This window comes from Chlamydomonas reinhardtii, chromosome 2, assembly GCF_000002595.2.
Source record: "Chlamydomonas reinhardtii strain CC-503 cw92 mt+ chromosome 2, whole genome shotgun sequence".
Classification (NCBI taxonomy): domain Eukaryota; kingdom Viridiplantae; phylum Chlorophyta; class Chlorophyceae; order Chlamydomonadales; family Chlamydomonadaceae; genus Chlamydomonas; species Chlamydomonas reinhardtii.
The window spans coordinates 4,712,591-4,740,514 of record NC_057005.1 but is presented as its reverse complement, the minus strand read 5'-3'; the positions used below and the strand labels follow the sequence as shown (position 1 = coordinate 4,740,514).

The following is a 27,924-nucleotide window of genomic DNA, read 5'->3' as shown; positions in this document are numbered from 1 at the left end:
TATTTAGCAACTGGGCCCCACCGCGCTCTTTCTCTCTCTCGGGAACAAAGGACCCGTCGCAACAATGGCCGTCCAGATCAGCAAGAAGCGGAAGGTAGGCCAGGCTTCTGAATATGTTGCGGCTGTGAGCGCGGGCGGCCGGCCCCTTGCGAGGACAGGTGGCTAAGTCTACGTATTCTATTGCTCCATGTGCCACACAGTTCGTCCAGGACGGCGTGTTCTACGCCGAGCTGAACGAGCTCCTGACCCGCGAGCTGGCCGAGGATGGCTACTCCGGTGTGGAGGTCCGCGTGACCCCCATGCGCACTGAGATTATCATCCGCGCTACTCGCACTCAGAACGTGCTGGGTGAGCGCAGAGAGCAGGCCTCGGAGGGAGATGGGGCTCTTGGCAGCCGCCGCGGTGCCTGTACATCACTCGCTGAGCTATGTGCAGCGCTTTGTGACTGAGATAGAATTTATACGCATGCCTAATGCATTTTGAGGTTGGCGCGGCACAAAAAAACAGTGGAGGTGCCCTTGCTGAATCGTCGCTCGCTCCTGAACTCTACAGGCGAGAAGGGCCGCCGCATTCGCGAGCTGACCTCGGTTGTGCAGAAGCGCTTCAACTTCCCCCCGGACAGCGTTGAGCTGTACGCTGAGAAGGTCAGCGACCGTGGTCTGTGCGCCATCGCCCAGGCCGAGTCGCTGCGCTACAAGCTGCTGGGTGGCCTGGCCGTGCGCCGGTGAGCAGCTGCGAGGAGAGGGTGTTGGGGTTGCGGTGTAGAGGGAAACGGCAGGACCGCGAAGCGTTGGGGGTGGCAAGGGAGGGCACGAAACCGCATTCGTGCAGGTTACGCTCGCAGCCTGTGGGTTGGAAAGGCAGCACCAACCATCACAACCCCTATAAGTGCTTAAAACATCGTTGCCCACTGTCGCGCGTGCAGTGCCTGCTACGGTGTGCTGCGCTTCGTGATGGAGAGCGGCGCCAAGGGCTGCGAGGTCATTGTGTCCGGCAAGCTCCGCGCTGCCCGTGCCAAGTCCATGAAGTTCAAGGATGGCTACATGGTGTCTTCGGGTAACCCCGCCAAGGTGTACATCGATGGTGCCGTGCGCCACGTGCTGCTGCGCCAGGGTGTCCTGGGTATCAAGGTGAGCGCTAGCTCTCTGGCCTGGGTGTGTGGGGGACGCGTGCTTCCGGGCGTGGGGCGGGGGAATGATTCCGTCAAGAGCATGACCTTGCGTCCTGTCTGACCCTCATCCAACACTGGTTTGACGTGTCCCATGCCCCCAACGCGCTGTCTTACACACATGCAGGTCAAGATCATGAAGGAGTGGGACCCTACCGGCAAGCGTGGCCCTCGCACTCCTCTGCCCGATGTGGTCAAGGTGCTGGAGCCCAAGGAGGAGGAGGTGTACCAGGAGAAGCCTTACATCGGCAAGGAGGAGCTGTAAACGGAGTTCGCACGCACGATGATGAGCAAAAGCTGTTAGCTAGTAGCGCGGCTTCTGCGAGGAAGCCGTGGCTGGAGTTGGCAGCGCTGTTGTCGCGTCGGCTTGGGTCTGCACCTGCCGCTCGAGTTGACTCCGGATCCGGTGCAACCCGCTTTGTTACCACTTGTAACATCGCCCCTTGCGCCCTAATACCTAAAGTGCCCCTGCGCACCCGCTTCCTGTCTCGTGTCTGCTAAACGGTTCGTGTTTGCTAAAGGGTTCGATGGGCTGGGAACAACCAATTGACGGATGAAGTCCATGGCCAGCTGAGCATCAGCAAGTGAGCTATTGAATGCGTCCACGTGCGCAAGGTTTACAGCAGTCAGCCAGCGGTGTCCGGCCGACCAGAGACATCCACTGCTGTTGGAAATACGCGGTGTTTGGCAAGTTTCCTATCGCATCCGGTATACTGAGTAGCAGGCTCGCGTAGACTAGCTTTCCTTATACTGTTACATTGACCCAGTAAGGTAGAATAAGACTGGTGTAAGTCCGGCGTGCCAACGCCGGCTTATATCCCGCCTAGATCGCGCAACGTCCGCATGCAACTTCCCCGGCTACTTGCGCCCGCAGCACCTGTTGCATTGCCCGTTCATCCTCACTTTCCTAGGCACGCTACTTCCTGCATTGCCTAACGTTCGGTGTAACCCGTGTAACTAGTGTGAGTGACAGTCGACCATACCGGCGACTTTCCAACACTCCCACGTGGTCGACGGCACGAACACACGTCAATCATTTCGCACATCCTGCACTACTCATGCCTCCACAGCTAACGTAGCTCCCACGCGACTCTAGCCGTCTCACGCTAGATGGGTCAGTCAATAAATCGCATGTCTTAATCACCGTACGCTTTCCGCTGCATCTCGCATGTCCATTGCATCATCCTACCCACATGCTTATACCGCATCGCATCAATCAATCAATCTCATGTTGCGCACACCGGCAAACATGCTACCAGGCTTGTTTAGTCGGACAAGACCTAACCGTCGTGCTTGCTCAATCCGCAAGTCACACACTTCGCACACACGTCTACACCCTTGGCAAGCTAGGCCGCTCGCGCCCTTGGTAGACAACAGCACTGCTTAACCGCAGTACCAACCGCTGCATATAACCTGCAGCTAATCACGCATGCTGCTATCACCGCAGTCATTACGTCACAGTACTTGCACGCCGCAAGTCTGCAGTGTCTGCCACGCATATGGTCCTGCACATGGCTCAGGCACGCACAATCCGGCGTTACCAACTACTGCACGATGGCTCCCACGGAAACCCATATCCGGTCCCGTAACCATGCTTCTAAACTTCGCGCGTCGCACACTAGCTCCTTAGCTCCAGCTCCAGCTAGCTCCATGCAGTGATTGCTTCACCAACATACTCAGCATACAGCCAGCGCCACGGCAAAGCACGCCGTCACTAGCACAGTACACGCAGCTCCCACGGCCGCGCTTTCCGCTTCAGCCGTTCACAGCGCAACGTGCTGCGGGCTGATGCGCGACGGGTGGTAGTACGTCTTCTTGTGCGCACGCCGCTGCTGCTCGCGAGTAACGCGCATGGGAGCATCGATGGCGTCGACGCACTCCTCCACGACGCACATCGCCCAGAAGTCCACGCGGAATGCGCGCCAGCCTTTCGCGTCCTTCAGCTTGTCGAGCTTAGGAAGGCCCATGGTGCTCAGCGACCAGAGCGACCAAAATCGCGCCAAGCCTAAACGCTATCAGTAACCGCGATAATGCCTAGAACACCTACACGGACACTCAGAGAGCGCCGGGGCTCATAACCTGTTGGAAATACGCGGTGTTTGGCAAGTTTCCTATCGCATCCGGTATACTGAGTAGCAGGCTCGCGTAGACTAGCTTTCCTTATACTGTTACATTGACCCAGTAAGGTAGAATAAGACTGGTGTAAGTCCGGCGTGCCAACGCCGGCTTATATCCCGCCTAGATCGCGCAACGTCCGCATGCAACTTCCCCGGCTACTTGCGCCCGCAGCACCTGTTGCATTGCCCGTTCATCCTCACTTTCCTAGGCACGCTACTTCCTGCATTGCCTAACGTTCGGTGTAACCCGTGTAACTAGTGTGAGTGACAGTCGACCATACCGGCGACTTTCCAACAACTGCTCTCCCCATACACCGCGTCTGATACGAAACAAGAACACCTGGTTCCGCGTCTAGTACATGCAAACCGGGGCTCCCTGGGCCAGCTTCTCTGACCAAACCATGCCATATTCGCAGCTGATGCCTACCAGGGACGTGTCGAGGCCTACAGTGCACCACATCCTCCTCCTTGCCCAGCCCTCTTTATCCGTGTCTTCAGCCGCAGCCCCTTGCATCGGTGTGCAAACCCAAGCACCGGATGTATCACCCCCTCCGCAAACTTCCGCGCCTTGAGACAACAAACCCTTACTCCAACCGCGCCATCCGCTATCGGCCATTCATTGTGTGCACACGTTGCGTGGTGCTACAAGTCGCCGCCACGCTGCTGCCGCCGCTCATAATGGCATCAGCTCCGCAGGCCGGGCCCTGTAGGAACAGTAGTGCGGCAGGCAGGCGTGTCAATACGCAGGTGCCGACCTGCCTGCTGCTCAGCGCAACATCAACGGCTATTGCCTGTGACGGCGCAGTCTCCGCTGCGGCGAGACAAGCAAAGACCGCATGTCGCCTCCTTCGCATGCCTCATGTTGAACATGCATGGCAGCGCGCAGTGCACGTGCGAATCCCCTTCGCAAAGCCACCCCATCGCTCGCCCGGCTGGCGTGCGCTGCGCCCCAAGTCTGCGTGGACGCCTATTCCTTGTGCTTTCCGGCAGCCTCCAAGGCGCAAGAGATACCTGAACAAAGCTTCAGCTGCACCTGGCTGAGAGACGCCGACTGCCCTGTCCACACTGCCACCAACTACGCGTGGTGTGTGCCGCCCACGACACGCTCGGCTCACCCCTTAGGCGCCCGTGTAGGCCCATTGCCTCTCCCCTGGACCTCAAGCGCAGTCGCTCACCTTATACGCTGCCACAGGCCGCCCACGCTATTCACTTTGGGATCTCCATGTCGCTCTCGTCGAAATCGTCAGGAAACTGGTTGAAGAAATCAGCGTCTAGGAGCTTCTCCTGGAATTGAGGAGGCGCATCAAAGCCTGCGTCCGCGTCGTCAAAATCCGCGAGGTCCAAGTCCGGGTCAGCAAGCCCTTGCTGTTTGACCTGGCTTTGGCTTTGCGACTGGCCCTGACTTTGGCCTTTGGGCTGCATATCAGCTACTCGCACGCGCTTAGCGCCGGGCGACGCTGGAGTTGTCGACTTCAGGGCTGCAAGTTTGCTCGGAAGCTAAAATACCGTGGCGGTTCTAGAACTATAGTCCGAGAGATGAGTGTCTGACCATATGGGAGGCGTTTGCCTGAACAAGGCGTGGATCGGATGGGGTCCCCTCTGCACGGGCCGAGTCCGCGCCTCCTTGCACGATATCGCCCCCCCCCCCGCCCCCCAAAGGGGTGGCCCTAAAGTGCAAGTTAAACTGGAAATAAGATGCTCAGATGATATCCTTATATCATGGTTCGAACGTGTGCAATCTTCTCCTTTGATGCTCGTCTGCACCACAAGTTCTTACCATCCCAAATGCATGCCTGACTGATGCCCGCGTGGAAAGACAAGGCCAGCGGTCCCCGGACGGATATCTCGAGCCGCCCCGACACTAACACCCGAGTACACCGCATCAGTGCTCCGCCTGCAGCTCCTCGTGCTCCCCTGCCGAGTCCGCATGCCCCGCTGCCGCCAGCACGGGTCCCAACTCGCTCTCCAGCAGCACCTGCAAGCAGTGCCACCGCAAAGAACGGGTCTCGTCATGCTTCAACTCTGGAGGTTGTCTAGCGCAGCATCCTCGGCAAGGCACATCACCGAACCCATTTCCGCCCTTCACCGCACGCCGCCCACTCCGCTTCACTGCTGTCCTCTGCTACTCCACACCTGCCTCCTTGCTCACCCGCCCGCCCCCTTACCTCCAGCCGGGGCAGCACACCCCAGTAGTCACGCAGCGCTAGGTACTCGCGTGCCGCATCCAGCTGCGCCTTGCGGTACGGCTGCGGCAGCGGCGCCGCCCCCGCCGTCTCCCGAGTAATCTGGGCCACGCTGGTGTCTGCACCGCTCGCAGCCTGCTGCTGCTGCTGTTGCTGCTGCCGCTGCTGCTGCGGCAGCTCGGCGCGTATGAGCAGGTTGCGCGGCGTGTGGTCGGTGGACACGAACTCGACCACGTCTGTTGTGTAGCCCGCGACCCTGCAGCCGATCACGAGAGGGCACGTGGCGGCAAGAGTGAGTCGGGGCTCGGCGCACGTGGCGGCGAGACTGCGTCGAGTCTGAGTGCCCAGGCATGGAACACCAGCCAACACGTAAGTTTGCCCGCCGGCCCGAACGACAGCCACCTGCCAGCAACAGCCACCTCGGACCCGCACCGCCTGTCCCATCACACACCCGCACCGCCATCCTCCAGTCCCCCGCCTCAGCATCGCCTTCCCCAGTGGCCCACCTCAGCAGCGCCGCGCGCAGGCTGTCCGTGACCAGGTCCAGCTGCCGCTGCCGCATGATGCCGTGGCGCAGCAGCGGCTGCCAGGGCGGCCGGCTGGAGGGCGGCCGGCCGGCCAGCTGCTTGTGCAGGTGCGCGTGGCAGCACGGCACGGCCATGATGAGCGGGGAGGACTGGGGGGCAGGGCAGGGAGGGGAGCGGAGCGGAGCGGCGCAGAGAGCAGGGTGTCACCAGCGTGGCGGCTTCAGGTCGTTGTGTACTTCACGGCGCAGGGCCTGACCAGAAGCTACTTGCATTGAGGAAGGGATACGGAAGTGACGCAGCCGCGCGCCGGGATGACCAAATGCCCCTGCGCCACACCTGCTTGACCGCCAGTGCCAACGCGTCATCGGTGGCGGTGTCGCAGGCGTGCAGCGCCAGAACGATGTCGGGGCGCGCGCGCGGCCTGCGTGCCGGCGCGGCGGCAACACGGTGCGGCAAGAGCGGTTGTTACTGTCCCCCATGCCGCAACATTCCACATGCAGCAGGGCAAGGGAAGCGCGATGCATGGGCAGGTGGCGCCCGGTGCTGCGCCAGGCATGGGCTGAGCGCATGCGGCAAGGCGCCACATGACGCCGCATGCACCAGACATGCAACCGCCCGCCCGGCCACGCGCTCACTCACGTGTAGTCGCCGATGGGCGCGGTGTCGAAGTGGACGGTGTCGGCCAGCCCCAGCGCCGCGGCGTTGTCGTTTGACTTAGCCATAAGGCCGGCGTTCGTGTCCACGCCCGCCATGGCCGCTGGCACACCAAGCACGTGGTTCAAGTAGTGGTACGTGCCTGCACGCGGTGGTGGTGACGACATGCGGCGCAATTTGTTCACATGGAGAGGCTCCAGGTTGGGGCCAACTGCCAGGAGTCAGGGGGGTACAACGCGGCGCAGCGCTGCAGTCGGGGCGAGAGGGGCGCGGCTGCTGGCATGCGCCAACTGCTGAGGCGAGCACCCCGTGGCGCGCTCACCAAAGGACAGGTGCGAGGAGCCGCAGCCGCAGTCCAGGATGTGCAGCCGCGGGCCAGCAGGCGAGCCCGAGCTCTGGGAGCCAGGGGCATCGGCGGCGTCGAGCTGCGTGTCGCTGCCAGCTGTCGTGTCCGTGTTGAGTTCCGCCATCGCCGCCGCCACCGCAGGCTGGGGCTGTTGGGCCTGCGGCAGCTGCTGCTTTGCCAGGCCGCGCACCATGGCCGTGTGCCCCAGCAGGCGCAGGAAGTCGTTCACCTGCGTGAACTTGTCCTGCGCGAAAGCAAGACCGGGAAGCGGGGCAGGTTAGGGCCCGTCCACCTGGTTGGTTCACACAATTACACCAGACTCGTGAGCGAACCCGCTGCTGCTGTCTGGGCATACGCCCAGCCCCTGGCACCCCGTGCCTTTCCTTAATCTCACTGCCACAACCGTACAAACCCACCTGCATGGTGGCTCGGATGCGGCCGTCCGCCGTCTGGAACCCGATCTTTTGGAGGAAGGGGTGCGGCCGGTCCGCAGGGATGGGCGTGGCCTTGGTCCGGTCGTGCGCCAGGAACTGTGCCGCGTCGTCTGCGTCTGCGGCGGCCCCGGGGCCCGCCCGCAACAGCGGCGTGCGATCCTGCGAGGCATCAGAAATCAGCACGTTGGCTGTCGCATCCGCCAGCCGCAGCAGCACTCGCGAGCTGCACCCAACACGTTTCACAAACTCCAGCCCGTCCACCCACGCACGCACAGCTGGCTCTCAGCGCCGCACACACACATTCGACCCCTTCCCCTTGCGCTTTCTTAACACACCTTGGGCGCGCTACGGTGTATGATGCCCTTGCCCTTCTTGGTGACCTGCACCGCCATGTCGCCGCCTGCAGTCCGCAGCGCCGCACTGCCGATGCCCGCCTCCGCCAGCAGCGGCCCCAGTACCCGCTCCACCGCCGCCGTGTCGCCCGCCGCCGCGGGGTGGTTGGCGGACAGGCTCTGCCGCGCCGTGAGCGTCGTGACCTGCCGCCGCGGGCGCATTTAGCGTAGGTGTAAGTGTTAAGGTCTAAAGTTCGGTTGCGGCGCGACGCTGGCATCGGTAAAGTCCGTTTGCCCGTGGCGCTGCCCACGCGTCCAGTAAAGGCGCGCAACTGCCGCCACCTCCGCGGGGGTCCACACATAGCATGCTCGTGGCATGTGCGTCGTGTGTGGTCTCACCTGCAGCTGCCTGCCACCCTTGACTGCCACCGGCCGCACCGTCACCGTGTGCCATGGCTGTGCCGACGCAACCTGCGCGCGGCGCCAGGCAATGTGGGACGGGGGTGCTGTGCCGGTTGGTAAATACGACACGCAAAGGCATGAACCCTCCCAGGCATACATCGCTGCCATGAATAACCACCAACACCACGCGCCGTACCTTTGCACGAATAGTCAGCTCTGCAAAACCTTCTGCCGCTGCGAATGCCTGCATTATCTCGAGCTGCCACTGCTCCGCTCCGCCACCCCCACCACCAGCCCTCGTCGTGACTGCATCGCCCGCAGTTGCTGTATGACGGCGGTGTGGCAGCCGTTGTACGTTACACTTTACGGGAAAAGCTCGCGTAAGCCATGTTACCTTTGGGACTGCGTGTTGACTGGCGTCCCGCCGTGTGCCCTGCCGTGTCGCCGCTGCTGTGCCCCGCGCAGCGAGTGCTAGGCGGCACGGTGTTGCCGCGAGGCCCCAGCGCCTTCACCGTTTGTCGACGACACTGCCAAGAAAACGTGTGCGTCGTGCTCCTAGCTGTAAGGTGTCGCTGAGGCTCCGACGCCCGCTGAGAGTTTAGTGTGTAATTCTGCATGCTTTCGTTGTTGCGGCGAACGAAATTGTTGGTATTACTTATGGCATAGCCTCAGGGGTACGGATAGCGGTATTTACAAACAGCGGGCGCGTATTACAGCGTCAGTTCCGGTGCAAACTCGGTGCAAACTAGCTTAGTGGTGCACCGGCGGCTATGTGTTTGCAGGGGCGATATGCTTATCCGTATTGGTTTGCTATGTTTCCAATGGACAGAGTTTAGCCGGGGAGCTGAGGCATGCGGCATCGCCTCAATATCCGTGTTTGCCCACGATGTTCCCCACCCCCTCACTTGTCGGGTCGGCTGCAGGTGCCGGCCCCTTCGCTATTTCTCCCGACGTGCCTGATCGTCCACCAAGGGGCCATACCTGGCCAACCGCAATAGGCCATAATGGATCAGGTCGCTTTGTGTAGGACAGGAGGGGTACGAATAAGGCACTAAGGCCTTTGGCACCCCACGGCCTTGGGCCCCCCACGGACTTGGGCACTATTACTCCTGCCCCAAGAACAGGACAAGAAAGGTGGCTCTCCCTCTCAAGAAGAAAAGTGAACGTGTATGGGCCGCCACGCCACGTTGGTGATACGTCTGAGGCCGAAGGTTTCAAAACTACCTCATCTGTGTGGTCCCGCTGTCAAGCACAAGAGCAGCAGGCAACTAACCAAACAGCATTACGCACCGTGACACGCTATGCTCGCCAGCAAAGACCGCAAAGGCGCAAACCAGACACCGGCAGGTTGCAACCTGCGCGGCGGCGCCGCTTCTCGGGCGGCGCCGCGCTCTCCTCCTCCACGTGGCCTTGCCTGCCCCCTCCCGCCCTCCGCTTCACACCTGCATGCCGCCGCTGCTTGGCCCAGGGCCGCTGCGGATCTGAACACTCCCCTTCCCTCAACACATCAAGTAAGGCGACCCCGATAACTACCGTAATCAAAATGTGCAACCAGGGGGCTTCCCGCCCCTGCGTGCACTCGTGCAAACAGAGGCCCACCATGCATGGCCGTCTGCGCGCGCTGCCTGCCACACTCTGCCCAGTCTCCCAATTCGTTCGTTCCTTGCCAATGCCGTCAACGACCCACAGATGGATGGTAAGGGGTGTTAGGATTGGATTTGGCGCTGGTCACCCCTCGGTTGATTGGATGGCGGCAGAGTAGGCGGATCAGGGGGGGGGTAGAAAGCTCAATTTCTTACCCCATGCTCAAAATTACAGAGCTTTAGGAGAGCATTATGCACGTACTTTTAGTTTTTTAAGGGGGTGTCTGGTGAGGAAGTTCTGGGCCGCCAAAGTTGGGGGGTCGGTCCTCGTCCCTTGGGGGTCCGTTGGGTTTCGGGAGCCCATCCTGGCGGATTTCGGGAAGCGCCCCACAAGCAGAACTAGGGGCCAAACGCAGCAGTACGAGGCTCATATGTGCACGTTATGACGTAATAAGCACAAACAAAGCGTGGGAGGGCTAAGTTGCGCGTCCGGGCGTGGACATGTCGGGACATGTCTCCACATTCAACACATGCGCACTGACACAGCTGGGCTCTGAAGCGCTGGTGCGCACGAGTTCATGTCGAACAAGGCTGCCGATGCACATTGTCCATTCGTCACGCGGCAGAGAGTTGAGCGCGGGGTGGTCTGGGTCAAGGGGATTCCCATGGATAGGATCCCGCCGGTGACCGAAGTCTCAGAACAGGACCGCTGATGACACGGAGTGATAGTGCTCATCGAGAGGAGTCGATTGACACCACTTTGGTATTAAATGGAGGGGGTTAAACCCCTGAACAACAAGGTTTTGTCCGTCGGGGGGTCGGTCGTCCCCTCAAGGGGGGTCCCGGGGGATTTCAGGGCATGGGGTCTGGCACTTTGTTTCCTACCCCCCCCCTGGGCGGATTACTGGAACCCGGACTTCGAGGATTGGGATACGGCGGGCTGCTGCGTGGATTGGGACCGTGTTCGGGTCAATTATTGGGATAGGGGGTTGAAGTATTAGGTCCGGGGGAAGATAGAGGTTTGGGATAGGGGTGACAGGATTGTGAGCCTCCAAAGTTGGACTGAAAGGAAGGATTGGACCCTGCACGCGCACGGATCGGGATTGGAGTCGAATCACTTTGGATTGCAAGTCGGTCCTACCCAGCCAGTGGATAGCACGGAAAGGTACCCTTTACCGCCGACCCCTCTGCACGCACACGAGTATTTACCGTAGTTACAGCTTCAGGGCTTGCATCTTCGGGGAGCGGCAAGAAGCGGGCCCCGATGCAGGCCCTAGGGCGAGGAGGATTGGGCAATTCCGGGGTTGCATTCTCGCCGCGCGGGGCTGCATACTGTATCCAAATCTAGCCCACTACCCCTTCCCGGGGGCGTGTGTGTGTGTGTGTGTGTGTGGGGGGGGGGTTGTAGATACCAGCCCAAACGAAACCGAACCCAATGCAATAGAGCGAGGAAGAGAGCGTGGCCTATGCTTAAGCGGAGCCCCCCCCCCCCAAACGCTAAAAATAGGCATTGGGGGCCCCTGGATGCCGTGGGCAAGAACGTGGGCCCTTTTCACCTGCGGCGGCGACGACCCACCCCTGGAAGGCTGGAAGATGCAAGCCCTATTACAGCTCAGCGCGACCTGTCCTGCGTCCTTATGTCGCTGGTTGCTTACTGGGAATGGTGGAGACAGACCCCCGCTGCCCGATGTCACTTCGAAGGAAAGCGTGGGGAGGGGCAGGAGCGTGGGAAAGGTGCCGCCGGGCGGCAACTTGGGGTTAGGTCTGGTCGGGCATCTGTCTCGCGCGGCATCTTGGTTGCCGCCGGGCGGCATCTTGGTTGGCGGCAGGGGTCCCACTCCGCATCTCAGCTGCCACCCACCCCAATCTTAGTTGTCGGCACATACAGGCCACCGCCCCAAACTTGGACCCCCCGCCAACCACAACTAAGTTGCTGGCACAGCCCGGTTTCCACAACCGCATGACCAGACTCAATCCACAACTTTCCGGATTTCCCACCGGAGGGGGGGGGCGGACTAATCATTCCTTGGGCGATTGAGGGCATTACACTTCCCCCTTCCGGGGATGCTTTTGAGTTTGGGCTGGTATGTACAGCCCCCCGCCGCTCCCCCCGCGACTGTTTCCTTACGGGATTGGTTTAATGTTAACACCCCCCCACACACACACACACACACACACACACATGCACATACACCAGCTAGCCAGCAGGAAACACCTTAGCTCCACAATAATGGCATACCAAAGAAACTGTCATATGCGGGCCTAGCTCTCAGCGTGTCTGACTGGTGCTGCATTATGCACGCGCGCGCGCACGCATGCACGCACGCACGCACGCAACCTCGCTCGTTCGCGCGCCAAGTTGCAAAAAGAGCAGCCTCACACCTAGCTACCAGCTCAGACCTGCACAGTCGCAAAACCCTACTGTGCACATAACCGCGCGTATGAAACCGCCGTGGAGTGTTTTCACCTTTCTGCTTATTCCTAGGAACAGACCTCGCGCACGCGTACATGTTGCTGCTTGCTGAACGACCTCGGTTCGCGGTCAGTCAGTCATCCCGCAGGGAGTCCTAAAGTTTCACGTTACACTATTACACCTACCGCGCATGATTTCTGCAGACGGAAGATATCAAAACGGCATACAAACCGATGCATGGCTAGGCCGCTGCTGTAGTCTCGGCTGCGAGCAACCCCATGCATGGTGGGCGGGCTTCATTCCATCCACAAGCGGCGGGCGCTTACGAGCATTCAAAAACCCGAACGCGCCTCACGACTTTCATTATCAGCTCCCATTCCTACTACTGCCCGGGCCGCCTGGCGGCGACGAGCGAACGAGAGCCCTACTCTATCTCCCCTCTCTTTCAGCAGGGCTTGCCCAGCACCGTCGCGTTCGTGAAATGGCTCGGCGCAGCGCGCTGGCCAAGGGCCTAGGGCCCCTGGTGGCGCTGCTGCTGGGCGTCGTCGGACGCTGCGTGTCCATCGGGGCCCGTCCTCGCGTCTCGCTGTATATGACCGAGTCATCCAGCGTCCTCGACCTTTCTTGGAGCAAGGGCCCCGAGAACCTGCGCCAGAGCCTGCTCAAGGCTGGCGTCGAGCTGAGCGTCGCTGCGTCTGGGCAGCCGCGACTCGCGGGGCTTGATGCGTACCTTATTCCGCCGACTCACGGTAGCGCCAGCTACGCAGAGGCCGAGAATATGGAGGCCGTTGCAAACTACATCAGCAGCGGCGGCCTTGTGGTGCTGACCCTGAACGGGCTGCACCAGGCCAACGATGCTGACTTCGTGTCGCGCGCCCTGGGCTATACCGGTGAGATGTACAGCATCTACTCTACTTGAAGTGGTCGCCTTGTCCTGACCGGTTCTGGAGTCCCCATTTTTTGTGTCATACATGTCTTGTCAAAATGTCCCTATTGCCCTGCGTTTTTGTTGCGCATAAACAGGGAAATGGAAGGTTTGCGACGTAATTTCGTCTGGGTCCAAGTCGCTATACTTGAGCGCGCAGGCCAGCGGGCTGTTCCGGGCATCGAGCCTTGACTTCCCCGCGTCGCTGGAAGTGGCCGACACTGTGACGCGCACGTCCTGGTGCGCCCACGAGGATGTGGACTCGTTTATCGTGCCCATCTACACTTCGGAGGGCGATGAGAGCCAGGTGGCCGCTCAGGTGAGTTCACACGCGCAAAATCGTGCCATGTGACTAACTGCGAAAACAGCGGGTGCGCACCCGAGGTTTAGGCGGTTTTCCTCCCTGCTAACCTTCATTCCCCGCACGCACCTCAACCGTATCCACAGCTGTTCGGCAAGGCTGGCACGCCCGGCGCGGTGGTGGTGCTTGGTTACGACTGGAAGGCCGGCCCCCAGGCGCAGTGGAACGCTCTGCTGAACAAGCTGATTGCGGACTTTGCCGCCGGCGCCTTCGTGGTCCCCGCCAGCGGCAACGCCGACGAGAACGCCACCGCTGATGGCAACTTCGCGTCCGTGCTGGACAGCGCCTCAGACGTTGCTGACGCTGCCGCTGAGGTGGTGCGCCGCTTCCTGCAGACCGCCGGCGCCGCGGGCGTGTACCCCTCTCCTGCTGCCACGCCCTCACCCTCTCCCTCTCCCTCTCCCTCTCCGTCACCTTCGCCTTCAACAAACACCTCTTCCCCCTCGCCCTCGACCACGGATTCCCCGCCTCCCCACGCGCCCCGCCCTCCCCGGCCGCCTCGCCCTCCTCCGCCGTCGCCTCTGCCCCCTACGCCGCCCCCGGCCACGCCGTCACCGCCTACCAAACCCTCGCCGCCGATGCCGCCGAACCCTCCCCCAAACCTCAACCCCCGCCCTCCGCCCAGCCCCACGCCTCCGGCGCCGCCTCCCCAGCCCCCTTCGCCTCCCCCTCCCTCCCCCTTCCCGCCGAGCCCTCCTCCGCTGCCCCCTGGCATTGCCAAGGTCGTGGATGACTACACGGTGACCTATGGCTCCGACATGGCCGCCAGCATCATCGGAGACAACCCTGCCGACCTGAAGAACAACGCGTCGGCTGTGGCTGAGATCGTCTTCAACATCCAGGGCGCCTACGCCGACAAGTTTGTAAGTAGTGTCATGGCACTGGCCCCGCCCTATGCATCGCGCATTGCCATCTGTCCATGCGTGACAATGTGGACTTACTTCACGTCAGCATCCCAGCATGCACGTTTACCATGCATGGATGGGACGTGCGTCCATGTACCGCTGTACATCTTCGATGTCCCTTACTTGGTTTCGCTAGGTCCAAGGCTTACCAGCTGGCCCATGCATGTTTGTTTATTGCCTGTTTCCCGCGCAGGATGTCGACCCGGATGCTATCCTGGTGCGCGGCTTCCGCTTCCTGTTCAGCGACGGCACCATCCTCGAGGTGCTGGTTGACACCACCCCGGCCGCCAAGAAGCGCCGCATGGCGCTCGCCTCCTTGGCCCCCGAGGACATGCTGCATGTGTATAACCACGCCGAGGTGGCGGCCAAGTTTGGCGCTGACAGCGGCATGAGCGGCCTCGTGCACGAGACCCGCACGTCTGTGACCGAGGACGAGATCATGGAGATGCTGGATGCCTCTGCGGCCATCCCCGCGGCCCTGGCGCGCAGGATGGCCGAGGTGGACACCCGCCGCTTCCTCCAGGTGCGCCACGGCTTGCTTGTCTGCTGGAAACCGTCGGACTGAATGTGCCACTCCGTTTTCATTGATTGTGGGCATCCCTTTCATCGGCACCAACTAACTGGCACGCGCCGCCTCTGTGTTGCCGATGCTTATGCAGGCCACCGACTACGTCCTGGAGGTGCTCGTCACAGTTATCAGTTTCCAGGAGGTGCCGCTGCCGCCCTCGCCACCCCCCAGGCCGCCGTACGCGCCCGGCACGGTCCTGCCTCCGTCGCCTCCTCCCACCCCGCCTTCTCCCCCGCCCCGTCCTCCTCGCCCCCCTCCGATCAATGTCCAAAAGATTGCTGCCGAGCTGGGCGCTGATTTCATCAACAACGGCTTCCCCCCGCCGTCACCCCCGCCCCCCTCGCCTCCTGCCCTCAACCTGCCTTTTATCAATGTCGACAACGCCACCGGCACCGGCACCGTGGGCACCAAGCGGGCCGTGGTGTGGCGTGACGACTCCGACTACACCTCCCTGCTCACGCCAGGATCGCCGCTCTACCTGGTGCGTGCGAGGATGCTATGCGTGCATGTGTGTGTCTGTCAGGAGTGCGCGTCGGCAGCAGCTGAAGTAGTGCATGAGCGCTTGCGGTGTGGTTAGCTACTGCGTAGGACGCGGGACTTGATGCGTGCATGCGCACTGGCTGCCAGACTTATGGCTGCGGCCCATGCGCTAGTTTCCTGCTTTACCCATCTTCGCAACGGTCTTCCAACAACCTTCGTTCCAACTTCGCCGCCCTGCCCTTCAGATTGACCCTGCTAAGCCTGCTTGCCCAGCCAAGTGCGCGGGTTGCGACAAGGCCTGGAAGGCTGGCACGAACAACGTGCTGACCCTGCCCATCTTCTTCAAGGAGCCCACCCAGGTGTCCAAGATCTACATCAAGCAGGTGTGTCGTGCGTGGCTGGTCACCTGTGGCTACCTGGAATGCCACGTGTAGTGCGTGGCTGGTCGTGCGCGCCCGTGCTTTGAGTTCTGCGTGGCTTGCCGTGTGTTCCCAGGTCTGTAAATGTGCGTGCCCTGGCCCCGCCGCCCCTACAGATCAGGAACTCTGGTGTGGTCAAGGTCCAGCTGCTCAAGTGGATGGGTGCGCCCTCAACCGGCCAAGTGACCGGTAACGTGCTGGGCAAGACCGTCTACAACGTGACCAAGGACACGTCCAAGTGCCAGTCCGTGCTGGTCGTGCGCGTCGGCCCCAAGAAGTCCGGCATCAACCTCCCCGTGCCCGCCGGCGGTAGCCAGGCCAAGCTGCCCACAAAGCTGGTGGGTACGATCGACGTATCGATCGATATGCAGTGCAGTCCTGCCGTCTCCCTAGTCCTAGTCCTGATGCATGCACACACACGTCCACTGCCGCCAGCTTGCACGCGCATCTCGCGCATCATGCACGGCGGTGTGTACCCCTTTCCGTCAGTCTTCTCAACAAACACACACGTATATGAACCCATGTAGCCGGTCCATCCCCGGTGTGTGCACATACATGCTAGGCATGCATCTGGAGACCAGTGCGCCTGCAGTGTTGTTGACGCCACCATACTCCTGTGCAATCGGAAACCCGCGAACCCGCAGGCGGCCAAGGCTCTGGGCGGCATCCTTATCACCATGCAGCGCCCCGCCGATGCTGGCCTGAACTACGGCCCCTTTGTTGAGTACGTGCGGTTCAAGGGCCGCGTGCTCTACCCCAAGGATGCCTCCAAGTACGCCTACGCGGCTGCCAAGAAGAAGAAGCTCTAAGCTTAAGAAGCTACAACATGACACGGAGCGTGATTAGAGCATGGAAGGGCGACAGGGGCCACGGGTAAGGCGACCCCTGGCTTGCTCCGCTTTCCTCCAAACAATGGCGCATTTGCCAGCCAGTGGTGCACCCAGCGTGCATATAACTTGCGCAACTCGAAGATTATTGTTACTGCCGAAGATTATGTGCGGCTGCCGGGCCTTGCACCAAGAGTGTGGGCCTGTTGTCAGTGCCGATCCGGGTTAATTTACTTCACCTTTATCCTTGTGATTCACTCACTGTTTGGTGAAGCACCTCCCGCGCTTTTTCGTGGCGCGGTCGTGCTCTACTCCCCCGGTCCTGTGGTGGGTGCGGGGAGTTATTTGCGCTCCGTCTAGCGCTAACCCAGGTTGCAGGGTGCAGTGTCCTAACCATGTGACGTGCGTGGGTTCGGTCTCGTGTGTACCATGCTATACACAATCTGTCGATGCCCACCGTCACGTATTCCCCGAAAACCATATGCACCGGCGGGTTTTGCACATGTGCGCGCTCGCGCGCAAGCATACAGCATCAAGGTCACGCCTAACCCGGGTTACCCGCCCGGCACCTGGGCAAGCAAATCACGTCATTGTGGGGCGGGGTTTTGGATGAAAGGACACCTGACACTGACTGCCGGCATTCATTGATTAGTTATTGATTTTTGTGTTTGCGTGCAAGTACACGCGTATTATGTACATTTTCCCACTGTTGTGAATTGGTGCTCACCTGCTGAAGGAGCAGAAAGCGGTGGTGGCTTTGGTGGCTTACGCCTCCCTATGGCACTGTGCGGTCATTTGACGTACCGTAGTCTGATCATCGCCTACCCCCGGTTTGTTGTGCTGGGCCCTGGGTTAGTTGGTCATGTCCTGCTGTGTGTGGCAAAGTACTTGTGATGCTTGTGGCCGATTGTAGCCGAACCATGTGCGCCACGGCGCAGGCCAATTTGCCTAGTTTAAACAAGAATGAAGAAGTGGAGAGCGAGGCGTGAGAGGGAAGCTGGGAGACGAAATGTGGCAGCGTAGTGATGGCAGGGTCTTGCGGCTGCGGCCGGCGCTCGGGGGTGCCCCTGGAAGGCACAGCGTGGCTCGGACGCGGAGAGCGGTAGGTAGGTGCGCTATAGCTTCACCATTGCAGCCTCCTTAGCGGTTCTTCGTGCCGCCGCAAGTGGGGGAGCTGGTAGCGACCAAACCGATTGTTTGTTGCCGTAAGGCTGGCCAAGTCATGTGGCTGATATGCCACAGTGTGCAAAGCTGTTTGGTTGAAAGCATTGTTACAAGTTGGCCATCGCATCCGTCTGCCATCCTCCAGGTAGGCCTCTACGACGTCGTGCTTGCTTGAATTCTCGGTTTCGAATTGTTAAGCACCGTCGATGCCATCCCAGGACGCTCCACCCACCTCCACCAGAAACCGCGATGGGTGCCGCGTGTCAACAATAAAGCAGCTTCAGTGGACCAGAGGCACATGACTGCGTGGTCCTAAGCACTGGAGCTGTCTGTCATCACCTCACCCGCGGCACCAAAAGCTGAGCACTCAATCACCGCAGTGCTCCACCATGCAGCCGTGGCCGGCACAGTGACATTGACGCCGCCGGATTCAGCGCAACAACAAAACGTTTGCGTTTCATGACATGCTGCTGGCATCCGGAAACCTCACACATCCTCGCAGGGCCCGCTAGCACCCCCTTGCAGTCCAGCCAGCCAAACAGGCACCGATACATCGCAAGGAGCATGTATCCCTGCCATGCATTCAGACGCACGGCCACTCCACACGCATGGTCGCAGAGGCGCGCCTCGGCATGGTCATGCCTTGCTTGACCGTCCCTGCACTCCACACTCTGGCCGTGCTCTCGGTCCGCGAACCACTACAAACGCACACGCCTGAGACGGCTGCGCTGGTTGTCTCACACCGCCTGCCGTTCCAGGCAAAGACCAGCGGCACCCACCATCCCGGCCAAGCGCCAATCTGAGCGTCCACACGTGCCCTTGCCACCCCGCAGGAGTCGTGCTGTGCTGGTGGCAAAAGCTACACACGCCATGCAACAATGAGACTCGGCACACTTGCACCCATGCAGTGATGCATCGTCCGCATTGGCGGATGCCTAGCGCCCTTGTGTCCGCTCTGCGCAGCAGGCGACCTGCATGCAAAGCAGCTCGCTCCGGACCCACGCTCCGGACCCCACACTCCCACAAGCCCCCCCCACCCAGCCCACTCACACAAGAAAACCGCATGCCATCCTCCCACACGTGACACCCCACGACCTCCTCCCTGTTTCACCAGATGCGCAGCGCGCAGCACTGCGAGCCCGCTGCCCCGCAACACACCGCTACGCAAGACGGCTTTCCATTGCATGTCCCGTATCGCGGCTCTAGGACGCGTTGCCTTTCGTCCGTTGGTAGATCCAGTTGATGCCGTCTAGCAGCCCGTCGCCCGTCAACGCGCAGCAGGCCTGGATGTGCCAGTCGTGGTTGCGGATGCTGTGCAGCTGGAGCGACTGCGTCAGCTCCTCAACCGCCATGGCGTCACGCAGGTCCTGAGCGGAGGGCGAAAGGGGCAGAAGGTGACAGGAGGGCGAAAGGGGCGTGTAGCGAGCCGTGCCGTACGTGTCACGGCGCAGCATGGGTGCGTTGCGGTGCATGGAGGAGCGCCGCGCCCCTGCTATGCCTGCCCGCAACTGACCTGCAACTCCCCGCCCCGCGCGCACCTGCTTGTTGGCGTACACCAGGATGGGCGTCTTGGCCAGCTCCTCGCTCTCAAGCAGGTTGAACAGCTCCGACTGCGGCAGGCGAGCAGGCGAGCACACGTGTGCAGGCGAGCGGGCGCGCAGGCAAGCAGGTGAGCAGCGACTTGGCTTCCAAGTTCATGGGCAGACAGCACACGGTGTCCGGTGGCGGGAAAGCTTGCCGGAAGCGACCAGGGCCCGCCCAGAACTACGTATCCGCTGTGCCCCATGATGCGCCTGCTGCTGGAGCTGGATCCCTAACCAGCGAGCTGCCGGGCCCACCTGCTCGTTGGACGCAGGCTCGTAACAACCCAGGCCTCCACCAGAATGATAGCAGATACGCGTAACCCCCGGGATGCACTTGAGACAGGCCCCTCCCCTCCGTTACACTACCACACGCAAAACCCTGCACCGCACCCCCTCCCGGCCTCTCTTTTACGCCCGCTCGCTCTCTCGCACCTTGGTGACGCCCACGCGCGCCCGGTCCGTGGAGTCGACCACCATGATCACCGCGTCCGTGTTCTTGAAGTAGGTGCCCCAGAACGGCCGCAGGTTCTGTTGCCCCCCGAGGTCCCAGATCTGTACGGCGTGTGTAGGGGCACGAGGTGGGAGCACAAGGCGGTGCGCACGAGGACAGCGTCGTGGACAGCATTCATGGTGCATGGGGGTGGCACTCCCTGACGGGCCCAGACCACATTGGGCGCCCGCGGCAATCCCCCGGGACGGCACGGACCGCCTGACATCTGCCGCGCTAAACGCCAGTGCTCTCCCCCACCCGCGCCTCGCCTGCCGCCTGCCACCTGCCGCCTGCCGCCTTCCACCTGCCACCTCACCTCTAGCTGTATGTTTTTGAAGCGCACCAGCTCCACGTTGCTGCCCACCGTGGCCGTGGCCTGCACCACCTCGCCCAGGTGTAGCTTGTACAGGATGGTGGTCTTGCCGGCGTTGTCCAGCCCCACCTGGTGGAGTGCGCGGGATTGCGTGGGGGGAGGGCGCGGGGGGAGAGCGTGGGGGGAGGGCGCGCGGGGGGAGGGCGTGGGGGCGAGCTGGGGTTCCAGGCATGATGGGTTAGGTGATGACGGTGGTAAAAGGGCGGCGAGAATGGTGGGTGCGGGTGGGCGCGGGTGGGTGCGGGTGGCCGCACAAGTGGCCGCAGGCGCAGGGTGGCTGTTGGCTGGAGGGAGCGAGGTGGCCGGCTGGTGCGTTGGGACGTTGGGTGTGCGCGTGAGGAGGAGGTGCGTGCGCGTGGCTGGCGAGGTGGTGCGCGCAGTCTAGCGTTAGGTCGAAGGCCTAGGGTGTCCTGCTGGTGGTGCGGAAGGTGAGAGGCAGGGCCGCGTGCGCCGGCGACTGGTGCGGCCGTGTCGAATCAGTCCACATGTGTGTGCATGCGTTTGGTTTACGAGGCTGCCGATGTTGCAGGTGCACCAAGTTGCTCGCCATGATGCGGCGGGGCAGGGCCGAGTACCGTATGGTCGTCGCCACGGACGAGTGACGCCGCGGCACAGCCCCCGGCCACCGTTGTAAACACCGCACCCAATCGACCCAGCCCCGCAACACTCAGACCCGCCGCAGCCTCTAAACGGAAGAGTTAGAGTCCCCTGGTGCGAGAAAGCGCAAGCCCATAGTGCCCAGCCCGGTTGTGGAGTGCGCGCCACCTCCACGCAGCTGCTCCGTGGGTGTCACCAACCCAGCGTGTGACACCAGTCGGCTCCGAGTTATTCTCGCGGGGGCCACGCTCACCATGACAATCTTGTACTCCTTGTTGCCAAACCACATCGCCCACAGCGTGCTCATAAGGGCGCCCATCCCTGACAGGCGCCCCGGACAGGGCCTGCTCGCCGGCTCTGCTGTTTCTCGGCTACTTGCAGGACAGATATAACCTACGTGTCGTCAGTGGTGAGTTACAGCGACCTTGGAAATCTGGGGAACGAGAACTGGCCTATCAAGGGGAGTGCAGAGAAAGTGAAAGACTACTACCAAGAGATATAGTAACTGAGGTGCTGGTAAATGTGATATTCACCAAATCGAAAGCTGTGCGATGAAGGTGGACATGAAAGTTTCATTGCGAAGGCAAGGGTTTTGGTGGAGCTACGGTCTACGCAAGTTGTGTTATTCGTGCATGCGTTCCTTTAGTGTAAAGGATACGGTCATTCAAAGCCTTCAGTCCATAGTGCGCCCGACACTGCGCGTGCAATTATAGTCGGGTTATTGCGTGCCAGTCGCTAAATTTCGACCATGGCAGAAGCATCTGCACCGCCGATAGCGGTATCTGCACTCAGGTGCGCCTGCAGGCCGCTATGGCCGCCGCCATGGATTCCACAGCCCGAGAACTGCTGCGTTCTCCCCTCTCATATACAGGCGGGAGCTGGACTTTGTCAAGTCCCTGCTCAAGTCGGGTCGCAGCATCGAGGAAATGGTTGCGGTGAGCACTCACTAGTGCACACAAAGGCGCTGTCGGGGGTCGGAGTCGGCGTCGGAGTCGGCACGCTGAACACCTTGGTGTCGCGGGCCATGTGGTTGCAGCTCCCTAAGCAACAACGCCATCCTCCTAACTCCTAAGCGAGCCCATAACCCCACTGATTGCAGGCCGCGAATGCTGCCGCACGCGTGGCAAGCCGCGCGTCCTTTGAGGCGAAGACGGCGACACAGAAAGGGGTGGGTCAGCATGCATCCATGGCATGCATCCGACCACACGCTGATGCCCCCATTTGCCATGGCCATCGCCACGCAGTCCGTACACACAGCTTCTGCGCCCTCACGCACGGCCCCCGAAGCCACCGCACCCCACCCGCGCGTGTTCACATCCCCGCTGCTCCCCACTCCAACCCACCCCTGCTGCTCCCCATGTCAACCCGCCAACCCGCCTTCCAGGGCACGGAACTGACCATCCGGGGTCTGCCCACGGGCCCGGACTGGGACTGGCGCGGCCTCAAGCGCTGGCTGCAGAGCCGCGGCCTGGGCCAGCGCGCCATCAAGTACAGCGACAAGGACCCCGAGTCGTCGGTGGCGGTGGTGCGCTTCAACACCGAGAGCGAGTGCAAGTGGGTGCGGGGAAAGGGGATGAGAGGGTGCGGGAAGGGGGGGGTGTAGGTGCCAGACCAAAGGAAACCAAACCAAGCCAAGCTTGGGGGTGAGGGGTTTAGAGGGTGCGGGGAGAAGGCGCGGCGGGAGTGGATGGGATGTGTTGGGGGCGTGCGGGAGGGCGGGAGGGCGCCGTGTTGCTGAGGAAGGCACGGCGGGGTGAGCGCGGCGTGGCAATGCTGTCTGACGCACATGCCCCCCCCCCGCTTCCACCGGCAGGGCCGCTGCCGACATGCTGGTGACCGCGGAGCCGCCGGTTCGCGGCAGCTCCATCACTGTGGAGTCCGGCATTGCGGCCGAGTACGCCAGCAAGGTGTGGGCGGGTGTGGGTGGGTGGGGGGGGGGGGGTATGTGCCCGAGCCCAATGGGCCCCAATAGTCAAGGAATCGTTGCCGGGGGGAAGCCGCTGGGTTGAGCCGCACGCGTGCATGGGCATTGGGCAGGCGTGTTGTGTTTTGTGTATGTGCGCGTGGCTGGTGGTTTGGTGGCAATACAGGGCAATGCTGCCCATGGCATGTGTGAGTGCGGTTGTTAAAAACACGAAACGAGATCTCATCGTGTGTGTGTGTGTGTGTGTGTGTGCGTGTGTGTGTCTGCCTGCAGTCCAAGAAGCGGCAGCGGGACGACGACGAGGAGGGCGCCGGCCGCGGCGCCAAGGTGAGATAGGAGGCGCGCAGCTCTCGGCGGCGGGTTGCACGGTTGCATGGCACGAGTGCCCCCAAAGTGCATGGCCGTATTGGTGGCCCCTCGCACACAAGCAGCTCAGCACTGGAGAGGGCCGCACGCTGGGAGTGCTAGCAGGCAATCGCCGCACTGGAGCCTGGAGCTGGTGCACACACACCGTTCGCAGTCCAGTCCAGCGCGCCCCGGGCTTGGGTTTTCGTAGCCCGCGCCGGCATTGGCGCTCGTAGCCCACACGTCTTCTGTTGTGCCACACGCCCATGCTCCTCCCCAGGCAGCGCGCATACCCGACGTGTGTGAGGCGGTGTGTCCCTGGCACAAGGTGCCGTACGGGCAGCAGCTGACGGACAAGCACGCGCGCATCGTGCTGGCGCTGGCGGGCGTCACGGACGCGGTGAGGCAGCTGGTGGCAGCTGGCGGCGGCGGGCGGCGGGTGGCGGGCGGCGGCGGCGCCGGATCAGGCGGAGGGGGTGGCGGGCGGCGGCGGCGCCGGATCAGGCGGAAGGGGGTGCACGGAAGGAGGCGAGGCGGAGGAGGAAAGGATGGAGCTGGAGGAAGGGGAGGCGGGGGATGGCGGCGAGAGGAGGTTTTGAGGACAGCTGGCGGGTGATGGTGGAGGGTGACGGGAAGGGAGGCAGGCTGCCAGGGCGCCGCCCAGGGGAGCGGCTGGGGATGCGCGGCCAGCCCGCCCTGTGGCACCCGCACGGGCCAAACCCCTGCCGAGCCCTCCTGAGCCGGCACGCGCACTTTCCGGTACCTCCACAGGTCAACCACCGCACCCGGCCCGCCAACCGGCCCGAGTGGCTGCGCGCTGTGCTGGCCCGCGGCCAGACCGCCCTGTCCACTCTGTCCGGCGGCGACGGCGGCGGGCGCGGCGGCCGGGGGGGCCGCGGCGGCCGGGGAGGCCGGGGCGGCGCCGGCCGCCACGGCGGCGCGGGTGGGCGCGACGGCGGACGCAGCGACACGCCCGCGGATACGGCGGCCGCGGCGGCCGCCGCCGCGCCGGCGGTGTGCTGCCCGCTGCTGGGCATCCTGCGGTCTCCGCTGCTGGAGCGGTACCGCAACAAGAGCGAGTTCACTACGGGGCTGGACGAGCACGAGAAGCCCATGGTGGGCTTCCTGCGCGGTGCCTTCCAGGTGTGGCGGGGCGGCGGGTGCGGGGGCGTGGGGGGGTGTGGGGGCGGGGAAGGGAGGGAAGGGAGGGAAGGGAGGGAGGTATGGGACCGCGGTGGGGAGGCAAGGTGGAAACGCGGGTGTGGAGACGAAGAGTTTTTGGGTGCTGGGTGCTGGGTAACCAGGACTGCTTGTCGTTGCAGCCGCTGCCGCACTGTTGGTGCTTGCGCACTGGATCGTTGATGCTTCTATGTGACGAGCACAAGGAGCGAGGGCCGCCGACACCGTCTGTGCCGTGTGTATGTTTTGGCACGTGCAGGATGGCATCACGTGTGTGGCCTCTCCAGAGCCCACCCGCCACACCAGCCTGGCGGCTGTGACGCTGGCGGCCGCCGCCACCACCTACATCCGGGAGCAGTCGGCGTTCGCGGTGTACGACAAACGCAACAAGGAGGGATACTGGCGCCTGCTGCTGGGTGGGTGGGCGTGATGGGTGGCTGGGTGGACGGCTAGGTGGGTGGGTGGGTGGTTTGGTGGGATGCAGGGGCGTTGCGCGGTGTGGGGCGTGCACATGTCTGGTGGGTGGTGGCGTGGGTGGCAAAGTGCCTGAATGCCGGGGACAGTCGCTGTGGATCTCAGCTTGTTGTAAAGCGGGGACGATGCATTGCTGCGGGCACTTGACTCCTTCACTCACGCCACCCCGCAGTGCGCGAGGGCAGCCGTAAGACCTTCCTGCCGGTGCCGCTCGCCGCCTCCGCGGCCGCCGCCGGCGCGGCGCCCACCTCCCTGGACTCTCCCGCCTTTGCCGCGCTCGACCCCTTCACCTACCTGGTCACTTTTGACACGCCCGCCGCCGTGCCGGCGCCGCCGGCGCCGGCGGGCGCCGCCGCGGCTCCCGAGTACGACGAGGGAGACCTCAAGTCTGACGTGGACATGAAGGAGGCGGCTGGCGCGGCGGCGGCGGCGGCGTCTTGTGGTGTGGAGGCGGGCAAGGGCCTGCCGGTGGTGGAGGTGTGCGAGGCCGAGCTGCGGCAGCCGGCGCCGGATGAGGTGCTGGTGATGGTGCAGGTGGGGCCGCACAGGGCGGGGAGAGGGGGCGGGAGGGCGTGGTGAGGCCGCTGGAAGTGGGCTTGCAGGGCAGGCTCCGGCCGCGCAGGGTTCCGCTGTCAACTGTCAGCAGTTGTGCGCACGAATGGAAGCACACCGCACACCAGCGCTGGCTAGCGCCTCGGTACGGCCTCTTTCAACCTCCACCCTCGTCCGAAGCGCTCATCTCTGCACCTCCTCACCCCTACATCCTCGGCCCGTCCGCCCCCCCCCTCCTGCCAGGTCAACCCCAACTACACGCACGCTCTGGCCGATGCCGACGCCGCCGCGCGCGAGCTGCGCCAGCTCACCGCCGCCCTGCGCGCCGCCGCCACCGCCGCCGGCCTGCCGCTCACCACGGTGCGCGTGCAGCTGCACACTGGGGTGTCCAACGCGGCGCCCTTTGACGCGCCCCTGGTCGAGGTGCCCGGCGAGGCGGCGCCCGGCGAGGCGGCGGGCACGGCGGAGGCAGTGGCGGCGGCGGCCGGCCCCGGCTTCATTCACGACGCGCTGTGCGAGCTCAAGTTCCGGATCTCGCCCACCGCCTTCTTCCAGGTGCGGCCCTGCGGCGGTTGCCGTTTCTCTGTCATGCATTCCTTCCGCCATGGGCTCTCAAGGCGTCGGGCCTGGTCGTGCTTCTAGGCGTTGCCTGGGATGCCCTGTGGTACGGCATGCAACCGCCTCGCCACGCCGCGCCACGCCGAGCTCCGAACCATTAACCTCGTCATGTCCGCAATGCCTGCAGGTCAACTCCCCGGCCACGTGTGTGCTGTACAAGCTGGTGGGCGACTGGGCGGCGGCGCGGCCCAAGACGCTGCTGCTGGACATCTGCTGCGGCACCGGCACCATCGGGCTCATGCTCGCCAGCAAGGTGCGGGGCAGGGCCAGGGGCGGGCGGTTGCGGCAGGGGCAGGGGCAACGGCAGGGGCAGGGGCAGGGCTGGCGCCCAAACACAATACACGGGGTGCGGGTCCTGATGCCGCCGCTGCTGTGCCACCACGCAGCCTGCATGCAGCCGCCGGGCAGCCCGCTCCGCTCCGCTCCGCTCCCGACTGACCGCCCCCACTGCTTGGGTCGGGTCCTGGCTGCAGGTTGCCAAGGTGGTGGGCGTGGACAACGTGGAGAGCGCGGTGGAGGACGCGCGGGTCAACGCCGCACTCAACGGCATCGGCAATGCCGAGTTCGTGGCGGGTGCGTGGCGTGCACGTGTGGCGTGCGGGTGGCATCCATGCGGGGAGGGATGGGCAGTGCACGCGGGTATTGACGCCGGGGGGCTGGGCGAAGGGCTGCGTGCGGGATCGTCGCCCTGTCTGGCGTGTTCCAAGCAGCGCCCTGCCGCCCTGACGCACCCCCTCGTTCATGGACGGCTGCCCCTGCCCCCACTTCACTTGTAAAATGATTATGATTGTAACCCCCACCTAGATACTTACACCTGCAAACCCCCACCCGCCCACCCACCCGCTCACCCACTCACCCAACAGGCAAGGCTGAGGACGCGCTGCAGAGCATCCTGGACCTGCACGCCGCCAACGACGCCTACGAGGACGTGGTGGCGGTGTGCGACCCGCCGCGCGCCGGCCTGCACAAGTCGGTGCTGCGCGCGCTGCTGGACTGCGCCAAGATCCGGCGGCTGGTGTTTGTGAGCTGTAACCCCGACAACCTCATCAGCAACGTGGCGCTGCTGTGCGTGCCGCCGCGTGAGTCCGGTGGCGGAGAGGCCGTGCAGGCCGTGGCGTGGGGGGCCTGGAGTGTGGGGGCAGGGGCGGGAGGCTGCTGCGGGGGGCGGGGGCAGCAGCGTGGCTGCGGGAGGGACGGGGGCTGTACTGCGCTGGAGTGTGGCCCCCCGGTGGCTGCAGCGCTGCAGCCTGCAGGGCGCTGCCACCGTGCTTGTGCGGTTGGGCCGCACTGCTCCAGCGGCACGCCGTGCCAACTCCCCAACCCCTTTCCTCGCCCCCTCTGTCCCCTCGCCCACGCAGAGGACGTGGACGGCGGCCGCGGGCGGCGCGGCGGCGACACGGCGGGCAGCAGCGGCGCCTCGTACCGCAGCCAGTACGGCGCGGGTGGCGGCGGCGCCAAGCCCGACTACTTCGCCAACGGCAGCTGGGTGCCGTTCCGGCCCGTCAAGGCCACGGCGCTGGACCTGTTCCCGCACACGGCGCACGTGGAGACCGTGATGCTGCTGGAGCGGTAGAGGAGCTGTGGGGGCTGTGGGGATGATGAGGAGCAGAGCCAAGGTGATGGGGGTTATGAGGAGCAGAGCCGAGGTTCGCGGCGCTGCACCGCGCTGCAAGCCGCTGGGATGTGATGGAGTACATTTTCACCGTACAGGGCTGCGGGGTCTGTGGGGGTTGTGGAGCGGCTGGGAGTGCGCAGGATGTGGAGCTCAGCTGTGCGCGCGCGTGGTGGGCGGTCAGGGGCGGTCAGACAGAAGGATCACAGCTAGGGCTGGATGAGCCGATGAGGGAGTGGACTGGCGCTTGGACTGGCGTGGCGGGCGTGGCGATGCTACCCGTACTATGGGTTTATGGCTGTGCTGGGTTACTGGGTATGCCCTTGTGGCTTCAGCAAGACTGCATCGCTGGTAACGAGCTCAAAAGGC

General features: G+C 63.1%; 7 protein-coding genes across 7 annotated transcripts; 3 read left to right on the top strand and 4 right to left on the bottom strand.

The window, feature by feature from the left end:
• Positions 1-8: 8 nt before the first annotated feature.
• Positions 9-1,620, top strand: CHLRE_02g102250v5 (ribosomal protein S3). Its single transcript, XM_001699745.2, has 5 exons — positions 9-94; positions 201-348; positions 553-724; positions 926-1,130; positions 1,296-1,620. The coding sequence occupies exons 2-5, from the start codon at positions 300-302 to the stop codon at positions 1,431-1,433; spliced, it is 564 nt and encodes a 187-aa protein (XP_001699797.2). The 5' UTR covers positions 9-94; positions 201-299; the 3' UTR covers positions 1,434-1,620.
• Positions 1,621-1,773: 153 nt separating this feature from the next.
• CHLRE_02g102200v5 (uncharacterized protein) lies at positions 1,774-3,278 on the bottom strand. The gene has a single exon (XM_043059738.1). It carries the CDS (start codon positions 3,133-3,135, stop codon positions 2,932-2,934), a length of 204 nt encoding a protein of 67 aa, XP_042927372.1. The 5' UTR covers positions 3,136-3,278; the 3' UTR covers positions 1,774-2,931.
• A 46-nt stretch (positions 3,279-3,324) lies between these two features.
• On the bottom strand, positions 3,325-4,828 carry CHLRE_02g102150v5 (uncharacterized protein). The gene is made up of 2 exons (XM_001699955.2): positions 4,461-4,828; positions 3,325-3,989 (listed from the first exon to the last, which is right to left on the bottom strand). The coding sequence occupies exon 1, from the start codon at positions 4,705-4,707 to the stop codon at positions 4,492-4,494; it is 216 nt and encodes a 71-aa protein (XP_001700007.1). The 5' UTR covers positions 4,708-4,828; the 3' UTR covers positions 3,325-3,989; positions 4,461-4,491.
• A 48-nt stretch (positions 4,829-4,876) lies between these two features.
• CHLRE_02g102100v5 (uncharacterized protein) lies at positions 4,877-8,958 on the bottom strand. The gene is made up of 11 exons (XM_001699956.2): positions 8,558-8,958; positions 8,360-8,487; positions 8,161-8,232; positions 7,765-7,965; positions 7,412-7,588; positions 6,972-7,239; positions 6,635-6,791; positions 6,332-6,416; positions 5,975-6,144; positions 5,451-5,724; positions 4,877-5,260 (listed from the first exon to the last, which is right to left on the bottom strand). Exons 1-11 carry the CDS (start codon positions 8,778-8,780, stop codon positions 5,168-5,170), a joined length of 1,848 nt encoding a protein of 615 aa, XP_001700008.2. The 5' UTR covers positions 8,781-8,958; the 3' UTR covers positions 4,877-5,167.
• Positions 8,959-12,526: 3,568 nt separating this feature from the next.
• CHLRE_02g102050v5 (uncharacterized protein) lies at positions 12,527-18,832 on the top strand. Its single transcript, XM_043059737.1, has 8 exons — positions 12,527-13,049; positions 13,183-13,403; positions 13,532-14,308; positions 14,544-14,873; positions 15,010-15,399; positions 15,644-15,781; positions 15,934-16,155; positions 16,462-18,832. The coding sequence occupies exons 1-8, from the start codon at positions 12,641-12,643 to the stop codon at positions 16,624-16,626; spliced, it is 2,652 nt and encodes an 883-aa protein (XP_042927371.1). The 5' UTR covers positions 12,527-12,640; the 3' UTR covers positions 16,627-18,832.
• A 12-nt stretch (positions 18,833-18,844) lies between these two features.
• On the bottom strand, positions 18,845-21,376 carry CHLRE_02g102000v5 (uncharacterized protein). The gene is made up of 5 exons (XM_001699957.2): positions 21,105-21,376; positions 20,198-20,323; positions 19,824-19,943; positions 19,347-19,418; positions 18,845-19,175 (listed from the first exon to the last, which is right to left on the bottom strand). The coding sequence occupies exons 1-5, from the start codon at positions 21,168-21,170 to the stop codon at positions 19,011-19,013; spliced, it is 549 nt and encodes a 182-aa protein (XP_001700009.1). The 5' UTR covers positions 21,171-21,376; the 3' UTR covers positions 18,845-19,010.
• Positions 21,377-21,498: 122 nt separating this feature from the next.
• CHLRE_02g101950v5 (uncharacterized protein) lies at positions 21,499-27,922 on the top strand. Its single transcript, XM_043059736.1, has 15 exons — positions 21,499-21,643; positions 21,723-21,786; positions 21,951-22,019; positions 22,236-22,405; positions 22,665-22,758; positions 23,049-23,102; positions 23,401-23,520; positions 23,892-24,263; positions 24,559-24,715; positions 24,946-25,307; positions 25,569-25,880; positions 26,071-26,196; positions 26,417-26,516; positions 26,807-27,022; positions 27,302-27,922. The coding sequence occupies exons 1-15, from the start codon at positions 21,600-21,602 to the stop codon at positions 27,514-27,516; spliced, it is 2,475 nt and encodes an 824-aa protein (XP_042927370.1). The 5' UTR covers positions 21,499-21,599; the 3' UTR covers positions 27,517-27,922.
• The last annotated feature ends 2 nt before the right edge of the window (positions 27,923-27,924 follow it).